The 12,467-nt window shown below is 38.9% G+C and overlaps 1 protein-coding gene across 1 annotated transcript; it reads right to left on the bottom strand.

Moving 5' to 3' along the window:
* Positions 1–40: 40 nt before the first annotated feature.
* Positions 41–11,312, bottom strand: LOC140139666 (uncharacterized). Its single transcript, XM_072161369.1, has 4 exons — positions 11,116–11,312; positions 10,258–10,494; positions 5,291–5,440; positions 41–391 (listed from the first exon to the last, which is right to left on the bottom strand). Exons 1-4 carry the CDS (start codon positions 11,308–11,310, stop codon positions 41–43), a joined length of 933 nt encoding a protein of 310 aa, XP_072017470.1. The 5' UTR covers positions 11,311–11,312.
* Between the last annotated feature and the right edge of the window lie 1,155 nt (positions 11,313–12,467).

Genomic DNA, 12,467 nt, shown 5'->3' with positions numbered 1-12,467 from the left:
CCACCCACACCCACGCACAACACAAACCAACAAGCAATCATCACATGCCTTCTCTATGTCCCGTACCCTCATCATCCCGTTCATGTCGATACATCATTTGGATATCAGACGCAGCTGATCGTCGTCTTCTTGTACTACATCGTCTCTGTATGGAAGGTGTCCGTGATGGATACGGTGACGCAGAACTAGCACGACGCTGAAACTCCGGCCCCGATTTTAAGCTTGATCGTGAGCGGGATCGTTCTGATGATCCACGGGTAAGCATGGGAGGAGGACTAAGTCTTTTGCGTGGGACGTCAAATGACGCTCGTCGGTGTTCTCGTGGGGAATGGGAACGAGCGCTGTTGGTGGTAAGGACACTGCTGCGTCTCCGGATGCTGCTTCTTGATCGCTGGAATGTATATTAGTAAAACGTTCATAAGTTAAAAATAGTCCGTTAATATTAACATAAAAGACGTAATTGTTTTGCTATCGTGTAAACAGTGATCAGATAGGAAGCATCAAATTCAAAAGCAAACATTGGGTACGAAGGCTCATCGCACTGGCGCTGGTATTATGTTGTGCATTTAAGGTTAGCAGCTATTTTAAACTGTAACAGTGGAGAGTTGGTAGGTCACAGTATCTTGCGTATCTTGCGAGTGCGCTTTGGCAAAAATTGCATTGATCATTTCATAGCGAGTGTGTAGAAGAATTAAAATAGCACATACTTTTGTAGGTTCTGTGGTTCTTGAGTTATGTTGTAAAGAGGGCTGAAACAACAACACTTTTGTAAAATGTACATAACTCATTCACAACAATAAATCAAGCAAGTTTTCAAAGTATATGACTTGTAGAATGGACTTTTGCAAAACATCAAAGTGTTATTTTTCAATAATATATTGATTTAGATAATGAAATTGATTTTTTACTTGCTTCGACCAACAATACCTAGTCAACCCTTAATGCACCCTGTTTAATATTGAACTATAGCGCTATCGGTACCCAGATAGGTACCATCAGTACATCTGCAGTTCATATAATGTTCAACCGTCAGATATCTACAGTGTGTCAAATCTGCAGTGAGTAGGGTCCATATCTGCAGTTTCGGGTATCCAAGCATGCGATTTGACGGCAGCTCCCGTGGATTATTCCCACTTGGTCCAATCCCATTTGGTCCAATCCCACTTGGTCCAATCCCATTTGGTCCAATCCCACTTGGTCCATTCCCACTTGGTCCAGTTCCCACTTGGTCCAATCCCATTTGGTCCAATCCCACTTTGGCCAAACCCACTAGGGCCATGTCCCACTTGGTCCATGTCCCACTAGGGCCATGTCCCACTTGGTCCATGTCCCACTAGGGCCATGTCCCACTTAGTCCATGTCCCACTAGGTCCATGTCCCACTAGGGCCATGTCCCACTAGGTCCATGTCCCACTAGGGCCATGTCCCACTAGGTCCATGTCCCACTAGGGCCATGTCCCACTAGGTCCATGTCCCACTTAGGCCATGTCCCACTAGGGCCATGTCCCACCTAGGCCATGTCCCACTTAGGCCATATCCCATTTGGACCCGTACATAGGCCTAGATGTATATAAAAAGATGAAAAGGTTTAGAAGAACAGAAAGGAAAAAATGAGATGATGTAGAAGGAGCAGAATAAGGTGGATGAAAAGGGTGAAGAATAGACAGAGGAAGGAAAAGAGAAGGAATCAGTAGGACAAAGGAAGGAGATGGAGACTGAAGGAGAAGAAGGGATTGTTTGCCAACATAATGCTGGAGACTATGAACAGAAATGACCCATAAATGATGATCTTTGGCTTGTATAATAATTATGTGCATAATCATACGAAAGTGGCATTTTATCATAGGCCTATGTAATTTGCATAGTTCGCATTATATTATATAGACCATTTAAGGTTTTTAAATTGTGTGAACGCACATCGTCACACACCAATTTTGCAAGAAAAATGAGAGTATCTTCTATCATGCACGATAAGTTGACGAAAAAAAGATACCCTGTTCTACGTCGGTCGGCCTTTTTTTTTCTTCTTTTTTTTTTAATGACCCAAAAAATCACCGAAATTTGTAAATAATTTGCAATTTGAGAAAATACAAATACATTTTTTTTCCCAATTTGTTCAAACTCTGGGTCGGTCGGGCCCGTAGAACAGGGTTTTGTTTTTTCGTTGCCTAAAAACAAAAACAAAATTGCTCCTTTCAGACTCAAATCAAAATGGGTACCATTAGACTCTGAAAACCAAAAATGAAATTTGTCATCTAAGATTCACATGACCACAACCAAATCTTGCAACAAAAGAAAGAACTGATCTATTACAATATAAAACTCTATAACATCCACGATATAGTCATCAAAACCCCCAAAAATGCATGATAAAGCTCACCATGTACATAACACACTCGTAGATATGTACAACTCCAAATATATCAAGGAAGATGGGCCTTTCTTGACCCATATATAACAAACTACACATGCCTTTTACCAGAAGTCCATAAACCACCTCCAGATAACTTACTCTTCCATGCACATCCTATTATATAAGCCTACTAATTATTAGTCATAATGGACCTACATCCAAAATATCCACATATTATGACTATTTCTTAAAACTTATAACCTCAAAACAATCTATATAATTATGTGAACGATGCTTCTGACATCATAAACAAACGTAGAGGCTAACAAACCAGTCCCACTCTAATATCTCACTAGAAATAATAGTTGGCACAGCTATATACTGAAACATTATAATCTGAAGCAATAGGTATAGCATGCAAAGCCTTTGAAAACTCCAGGTTAATAACATGTTTTAACAAACCACCAACTGAACAATTTAGAAATCTTTTAAGTCTCGTTCTTGAAATACAACACTTTTTTTTAAAGAAAAATGGCATGGTCATGCATGGGACCCACTCTCAGTGCAACTTTATCCAATCTTACATTATATTCTCAGTTACTGGATATACTTAGACGACTGTGATCCTATACCAAAGAACAGAAGAACTTAGACAGACATTGACTATCTTTCCGTTCACAAACACTTGTTAGGGGACCTAGAATTATTTTCAGGGCCCCATTTTGGCCATGAAAAATGTATGTCAACCCCATAGAAAATATAGTGTAAACTCATGTTCTGCGAGAAAATATTTTGGTGATTTTTTAATGAGCCTCTACAGACGGATTAAAATATTTAGGACCCACTTTTTGCATCAGCTCCCACCCCCCTTTACAACTATAGGCCCTACTATGAAAACTAAAACAAGTACTGAAAATGACCAAAAACAAATATTATAACCATAGTGGGACATGGCCCTAGTGGGATACCGTATGGATAAAGTGGGACATGGCCCTAGTGGGACATGGACAAGTGGGACACCTAGTGGGACATGGCCCTAGTGGGACATGGCCCAAGTGGGACATGGCCCTAGTGGGACATGGCCTAAGTGGGACATGGCCCTAGTGGGACATGGACCTAGTGGGACATGGACCTAGTGGGACATGGCCTAAGTGGGACATGACCCTAGTGGGACATGGACCTAGTGGGACATGGCCTAAGTGGGACATGGCCTAAGTGGGACATGGCCCTAGTGGGAATGACCTAAGTGGGACATGGCTAAGTGGGACATGGACTAAGTGGGACATGGCCCAAGTGGGACATGGACTAAGAGAGATTGGACTAACTGGGTCTGGACAAAGTGGGATTTTGACCAAATGGGATTGGACTAAGTGGGATTGGACCAAATGGGATTGGACCAAGTGGGAATAGCCCGCTCCCGTGCCTCAAATCGGCAAGTTATGATATTTGACCCATCGATAAAACATAATGACCACTTGAAACGCAAGATCTGCAGTGCAGGAGCTTCATATCTGCAGTAACTGCAGGCTTTAAATTGCCGAAAACAGATTCCTTAACGTGCCGCCCCTTATCGGGGCACCGATAGTGCTATGAGGACCAAATAAATGTGGTGTTTAAGGGATCTAGAATGAGCGTTTATTGCGTTTCGACAGTATTTTGAGGGACATGAGAGCACCTCAGACCTATCGAATTGCATTCTGAATACGAAGCATGTCTTTCTGATATCAAATAATTTTCATTTTTGAAAATCACAATATAATACAAATTTTATGACAAATTATAAAAATTTAATATTTTTCAAATTTTTGATTTATAACAGTCCTCGAAGTAAATTATATAAATCTAATGATATATTCTTCAAGTGTATGTAGCTGGGAGGAAAAGCCGACGGTCAATTGAAAATTTTGACCTTTCATATTGAAGATATGGATTTTTTCCCAAAAGACCTTTTTTTTTGTTGGTTTTTTGGGAAAAAAATCCATATCTTCAATATAAAAGGTCAACATTTTCAATTGATCGTCGGCTTTTCATCCCACCTACATACACTTTAAGTATAAATCATCAGATTTGTAAAGTTTACTTGAGTACTGTTAAATATCAAAAATATAAATTTTAATGATTTGCCATAAAATGTATTAAATTGCGAATTTCAAAAATCTAAATTATTTGATATCAGAAGGACATTCTTCGTATTCAGAATGCAATTGATATGTCTGATGTGCTCTAATGTCCCAAAATAAATACTGTCCAAACGTTCATACCCCAGCCCTTAAACAATGCCCTTAATTTTAATACCTCCGTTATCTACACTGTGTGTAAATGGGTATATGGGTATAGGTACAGGATACTGATTGCACTAGCAAGGTAAATAGATTCGTTGTATGTAAAGAGTAAGTTGCAAATCCCCCAACAATAAGTTATATTAAGGAGTCTGGTCCAAACATCTGTTTATATTTTAAAGTTGATAAATAATAGACTATTCTATGTTCGTACGAAAACACTGTAACAAATCGTCACTGTTGAATGAAAACAAACAAACTGACGTCTCTCGTTTCACGTACGGCGTTAATGGACGAAAGTATATTCTAGTGTGTACCTATACGCATACCTGACGTTAAAGTCTATTCTGATTCTAGTGTGTACCAATACGCATCTCTAACGTTGAAAGTCTAATCTATTTGATTCTAGTGTGTACCTATATACGCATACCTGGCGTATCTAATTCTAGTGTGTACCTATACGCATACCTGGCGTATCTAATTCTAGTGTGTATCTATACGCATACCTGGCGTATCTAATTCTAGTGTGTACCTATACGCATACCTGGCGTATCTAATTCTAGTGTGTATCTATACACACACCTGGCGTATCTAATTCTAGTGTGTACCTATACGCACACCTGGCGTATCTAATTCTAGTGTGTACCTATACGCATACCTGACGTTGGAATTTTCCTGTCATATCGCCCTCATCAAAACATCTCGATAATCTGCGTTCTTTGACTTGAGCAGTGTCAGGCCTTGTTGTCTCATCATCCTCTTCTCGTTCCTGCAAAGCTGTTGTATCTACGCTGTCGCAACGGTGAACCTATAAGCAGCAACAAAAAAGTGTAAACCACTATATCAAACATCAGTTGATATGTGTATATATTCCCGTTATAAAAACATACGCGTTCTGTTTTTTGTTGTTAAGAAATTGTTGTATTTAAGATTTGTCCCATTTAACAAGTTACACGTTCGTAAATTTTACTTACGGTTCGTTTAAGGAGACACTGAAGTTGTAGAATATGTACGATATTTCGGAAGGGAAGGTGGTATGAAGGTCAAACAACCATCAACATGTGTATTTTTACCCACACTATAATGTCATGCCAATAACTCAATTGAGCCAAAAGTGGATGTACGGGCTTTTGCAACAGAGCTCTTAAAAATATATAAATGACAGGGAAATGACCGAAAGTATTATAACTTAATGACAAGTCAAGGAGAGGTGCCCAAGCCGAAAACCCAAAAGTGGCGTCCGCACAATGTTTTTTTCTTGTTTCTATATCACCAAGACCTACTGATTCAGAAACTGACTGATGCCACCTCAGCACCCTTGGGCATTTCGAGATATCCAAGATGGCCGCCAAAATGGTTACCATCACATATAAATGGCCATATATCAGCTATATAAACAGGTATGGTGATGATTTTAGTGTCTTTAAATAGGTTTTCGAGGTCAACGATTTCACATTAGTCCTTATCTAAACCACAGAAGTCTTTATTCATGCTGAAATCCAATATGGCCGCCAAAATGACCGCCGCCACATATAAATAGCCATATAGCAGCTATATAAACAGGTATGGTGATGATTTTAGTGTCTTGAAATGAGTTTTAGGGGTCAACCAATTCATATTTGGCCTTATCAAAACCACAGAAGTCTTTATTCACGCTGAAATAATCCAATAGACGCTAAAATGACCGCCACCACATATAAATAGCCATATCAGCTATATAAACAGGTATGGTGATGATTTTAGTGTTTTTGGATGGGTTTTAGAGGTCAACGACTTCATATTAGTCCTTATCTAAACCACAGAAGTCTTTATTCACGCTGAAATCCAATATGGCTGCCAAAATGACCGCCGCCACATATAAATAGCCATATATCAGCTATATAAACAGGTGATATATGGTGATGATTTTAGTCTCTTGAAATGGGATTTAGGGGTCAACCAATTCATATTTGGCCTTATCAAAACCACTGAAGTATTCATTCACATTGAAATCCAATATGGCCGCTAAAATGCCCACATCACATATAAAATGGCTAAACAGCTATGGTGATGATGTTAGTCCAGTTAGTGCCTTTAAATAGGCTTTAGGGTCAACGAATTTCATATTTGAATTGTTACATCTGAGTGCCGAGTGTGCTTAAGAGCTATAACAGTGATATAAACAGCTTATATTGAAGGGGCTTATGTGGTCACTTATTCATCAGGTACAACTACATTATATGGTAATGTCACAGGTGTCAGAGGCTTGTTTTCATCTTTCAGCCACCCAACTGACGTGGACCCAAATCAGGTGGATGATCGGGGGGAAAGAAAATGCTCTCTTCCATGTGATAACTTGCAAATGAGCTCGTTTTACATTTTCAGCAAATGCCTCTTAATCCCTTGGTTGGCAATGAAGGCAACTTGCTGGGACATAATAACATCAGCTTCGCATGGTTTATTTTCATATCAGTCCGCTGGATCACAATACCCAAATTGACATATTGTGGGACAGAATAAGATCTTGCGCAACAAGTCGATGTGTTACAGTGTTTGTTTTTTCACACTATACAACAAAACATGGTGTGGACTAAGACGATATTTTGGGTTTTGGCACTAACCTATATTTACGTGAAAGAATTTTGACGAATCAGTGTACACAAGCTGAGATGTTGATGCATACAATACTGCATAATTTTGCAGTGGTAAACATTTTGTAAGCATTCAGCAAAAGTGCTGGAAAACAAGCCAGTATTCAACATCAACTCCCTGCTACAGAATCAAATCACACTTAATGGCATTAAGAACAATGTTCAGATCATCGTCATCAATTGTCACAGCTCTGGTATCGTGTGAAAGATCTTCAGCAAACAAACACTGTAGCTCATCGATGTGTTTTGACTGTTCCATAATTTGGGTATTGTGATCCAGCGGACTGATTATATGAAAACGAACCATGCGAAGCTGATGTTACTATGACCAGCATGTTGTCTTTATTGCCAACCAAGGGATTGAGAATATCAAAGTCATGTGTGATGACACGTGTTGCCCACATATTACTACCTGTAACCTTTTTATGGGTGCAAACAACTTCTGGTTGCTTATATCCTCCCTGGCTGTGACATTGTGGCATATCGTTGGGAAATTGGAAAGGCAACTGTTATTAAAGTGCTTATAAAGGGCCATAAGTTATAAGTTGGGTGATATGGAGCAAGCCGTGGATGACATAATTGCAGAGGCTACCACCTTTGATGTGATGCAAGCAGTCAACTGGGACAATGTGAGCGATTTGGAACTACATCACTTGGTTGTCGAAAATTACAAAACGGAAAGTGACAACCACAAGTAAGTTGAAACCTTGCCACCAACAACCGGGCCATTTGCTGAAAATGAAAAACGAGCGTATTTGTAAATTAGCATCTAGAGCCAGTGTTAAACCAGGATCCACCTGATCCATGTCAGTTGGGTTGGCTGGAAGATGAACCAAACAAGTAACATTAATATGTTGTTGTGCAACCAGCACCTTCAAAAACTGTTCAGGATAATATTCTGTGGTTGTCAGATGGACAGAAACTATCATGAGCAAAGTGATCATGAGGATTATGATGACGAATCTGATGAATAAGTGACCACATCTCCCCATTAAACATAATAAAAGCTGTTTATATCATTGTTATACCTCACACTCAGATGTAGCCATTCATGTAAGATGTAAGATTCCAATGTGAATAAAGACTTGGTTTTAAATAAGGACAAATATGTGCCAAATATGAACTCATTGACCCCTATGACATATCTAAGGCATTAACATCAGCACCATACCTGCTTAGATAGCGTATTATCATAGCTATTAATATGTAGTGGTGACGGCCATTTTGGCGGCCATATTGGATTTCAATGTGAATGAAGAATTCAGTGGTTTATATAAGGACACATATGAATTCATTTATCCCTAAAACCTATTTAAAGACACTAACATCATTTCTATACCTGTTTAGATAGCTGATAAGTAGCTATTTATTATGTGGTGAGTGCCATTTAGGCGGCCATATTGGATTTCAATGTGGAAGAAGATTTCAGTGGTTTATATAAGGACAGATATGAATTTGTTGACCCCTAAAACCTATTCAAAGACGCCAAAATCATCACCATACCTGCTAATATAGCTGATATATGGCTATTTATATGTGATGATAGCCATATTGGCGGCCATCTTGGATATCTCGAAATGCCCAAGGGTGCTGAGGTGGCATCAGTCAGTTTCTGAATCAGTAGGTCTTGACGATATAAAAACAACAAAAAAACATTGTGCGGACGCTACTTTTGGGTTAAGACGATATTTTGGGTTTCGGCACCAGACTATGCCAAAGATAAAGACAAAGCCAAGGACAACACTGCATACAAAACTAAGGGGCGGAATGGAGCGACCTTGTTGCGGTCTCAAATATCAAGACAAATAAAGCTGACACACAAGAGGAATGGTATGGGTTCTATACATGAGATCCCATTATATTAGGGGTGGCATTTCTGCCCCAATGTTCATTATTTTTCTCGGGAGGGGAAAAAGTCCAAAACTGTCCTTTTTGTATATTATTGGCCTTTACGCAAGAACCACATTAAAGACGTATGGAAATATCAATGCGATCAATGCTTTATTATTTCTCATAAGATTCAAGTATCTTAATATTAAAGAATATTTTTAGCTAAATGGCTAAAACTGAAAAAAATACAGGGTGTCCAAAAAGTCCTTTTACCACTTTGAACGTTCATAACTCTAGTATTCAGAAACAAACGACAAACAGGTATCTTTGCATACCGAACACTCATACAATTATTATGTGAAAGATACGACGGTTCAAAATGGTTAATATACTTTTGGGACACCCTGTATAACTCATTCCATACCACTCCATAATTTGAAGGATAAAAATAATTATATTTATTAGAAATACGAATAAACAGTAAAGGTCAAGTACAGAATCATCCAGTAAATTAGTAAAGCATCATTGGCACTTAAGAGTCAAGTTTTTTCTTGTTTATTCAAATTTGACATTTGCGTTGATACTTACGTCATTAACACTTGATTGTTTTCCTTCATCTTAGATTTTTTATTAATTTTTATCTTAAAATGTATATATTTACTTTTTGTATTTTTTATTTTTCCACATGTTATATAGGCAGGATAAGTGGGGACACATATGTCAATTCCTAAGTATTACGACACGTGAATAATACTGGCGAGATTGCGATTTCCAAACGTACGTGAAATCTATTCAAAATCCCGTCACAGAAGAGTGATTTTGAATAGATTCCACGTGCGTTCGATACGTACGATTGGAAATCGCAACCTCTCTGTCATGTAGGAAGCAAAATGTCGCTTACTTTAGTGAGTAGATTTTAGTAAACGAGTTGAGATACATAACTTACATGAATCGTGACATTCGTCCACTCGCACTTCCCATAATTTTTCACGCTATTTGTAACTATAAGGTAAGTCTATGACCAATAGAAATTGGAGCTTACTTTTCTAAAGTATTTCATAGCGAATTGAGGGAGTGTGCACAAAAGGTTACACTCTAAAAAATGTTCCTGTTTTTCATTTTCCGAAAGATTTCTATTATTGTCTTTTTTTCTTCATTTACAAACCTGTAACTGTGGAGGGCGTTTTCCGTCAAGACTGCTGGCATATCCATCTTTTCCCTCACCAGACATGTCATCCTGGTCTTCCTCTTTATCACCCGTTATCTGCTGGGTCGAGATGTTAAGTGAAATAGGGTTTGAAGTCTTTCCTTCGCTATGGGCGTGGTACCACCTGCCCGTCACGCACAGATACTCGCGTTTTAATTCGCAAATCTTGCAACGCCATCTTGCTGCTGCTTCGTTCTACAATGATTATTAGGAAAACAAACAATACAAAATAACATAAAATTCATTGTTTATCAACATTTCCATTTTGCCCTTATTAGGACATGAGAAGCCACAATAAGTTATCAGGTTTTTCAACATCTTGAAAATCTTCAAAGGTGGATTTAATTATTGACTCTTAGAAGAACCATGGGCGCATGGGGGTAGGGGATTAAATTCGCACCAACCATGCCAATCCGTGATACACTATGGTTGTCCACCTAAGACCAAGCTGGTTTGGTCGCGAACCTCTGAAAATAATATCTGACATAATTTCTACCAGCAAATTTGATATGACATTGTACCGTTTTAATAATTTATTCAAAATGTAGTTTGACGCGATTTTAACTCACAACGTATTTTGCTAGGACTCTGTAGACAAAGACAATCATCAAATATAATCAACCTTTTTGCGAGTATATCCATGACTTGTCTGCATGGTTTGTAAATCTATGAAAACATCGAGGGGTTAGAGTGGCAAGAAGGTACTATCTGCAAATAGCTGCCCTATAGATTTTTGACAATTGCTGCATCCAATGCATTACACGTGGCAGCTATAATTGAAGATTGGGCCCTCTGACATAACGCCTTGATAAATACCTGTTTTGAAGATTTTTCCTCAGAAGCCGTAAATGATCCGCACATTTGACATACCGGCGTATTGCAATCTTGGCATTCTTGTACCGTATTGTCAGCTAAACCTCTTTGTACAAAACACAGTCTACACGCTGCCTGGCATCCATCGTCTATTGATGCAGTTCTTGCTGCTAGAGTTGACTCGTAACGTTTGATCATTTTCTCTATTTTGCTGTGAATCAAAAAAAGCCGCATGATTTATAGTGCGCTACGAACAATCTTCAGTACACATTACAGGTTGTCGCTGATCACTACGACCCACATCATTCTATAAACCATTTAACAACAACACGGGGACTTTGCAGCTTCTAGAGCGCACACCCCAGACATTCCACATAATTATGACCATCGCAACCAGGATCAGCTCCCCGAGTTTCGTACGGGTTACAACGAGACAATAATAGCAGGAACTTCCTTGTCCAGGGTAATTTCAAGCTGACTCAATTTTTCACGAGAGCATATAGCACATCCCCTCGCACCATAGTCGAACGCCGTATCGATTGAGCCAACTTGACTGGTATTGAGCTAACTTGATTGCTGTAACAGACAGGTGGATTTTTTATTAGGTTCCCCTCATGCATGAACTGCACAATATATTGTAATCGTTGTGATTAGATAATTTCCAAAAAACAATGTTGCGCAGAGTACCTAACATCAGAATGGCCTATTGACATATCAATTGACTGACGAAAATGGAGCAAGAACACCACAACTCGAAGAAACACACTCGACCCAATCGAAACTTTGGCGTCTGATCGCCATGTTGGACTCAGACTAACGGCGTTTATGATGACGATTATCTCATTTTGCCGAATTACAGATAACCATACATATTTTGGTACATTTATTTTTTTAATATATAGATGCATTATTTAATCCTGCACATTATGACACCTCATTGAATCAATTGTGACCTCGGAAACTAAAGTTACATGCATTTGATCAGACGAAGGTCCAGTTTTAAAAGTGACAAACTGGCCTATTCAAAAATCCAAGGACTAAATTTCTGGTTTGAGAGTGGTGGTAGGTGGGTCATTTATGCGCGCCTTTTTTTACTTAAATTTAAAAGCGATTGGGTGAATCATGGTGCATCAATCAATAGAAAACAATGGTGAGATTAAGGACATTAAGACTAATGGATCTCAATTCCCAACAAGACACCGGTACTGCAAAGGTAGGCAAAGGCAGTAGTTTAAGAATGGCGGAATTGCCAATACATTTACGGGGCCAGATCGTGGGGTTGTTAGCTGCAGGTTGTTCTTTGAGAGAGGCTGGTTGGTGCGTCCCATACAACTGCTGCATTTTGAAGAGACAGA

The sequence above is a fragment of the Amphiura filiformis genome, chromosome 18, assembly GCF_039555335.1.
Source record: "Amphiura filiformis chromosome 18, Afil_fr2py, whole genome shotgun sequence".
Taxonomy (NCBI): Eukaryota; Metazoa; Echinodermata; class Ophiuroidea; order Amphilepidida; family Amphiuridae; genus Amphiura; species Amphiura filiformis.
The sequence above is the reverse complement of the archived record's forward strand: the minus strand, read 5'-3'. Positions and strand labels throughout refer to the sequence as shown.

Coding starts and splice junctions, on each gene's coding strand:
- LOC140139666 (XM_072161369.1), bottom strand. CDS start 11,310: ATGATCAAACGTTACGAGTCAACTCTAGCAGCAAGAACTGCATCAATA. Junction 10,495..11,115: donor AGGAAAAATCTTCAAAACAG/GTATTTATCAAG, acceptor TAATCATTGTAG/AACGAAGCAGCAGCAAGATG. Junction 5,441..10,257: donor AACGCCCTCCACAGTTACAG/GTTTGTAAATGA, acceptor TGCTGCTTATAG/GTTCACCGTTGCGACAGCGT.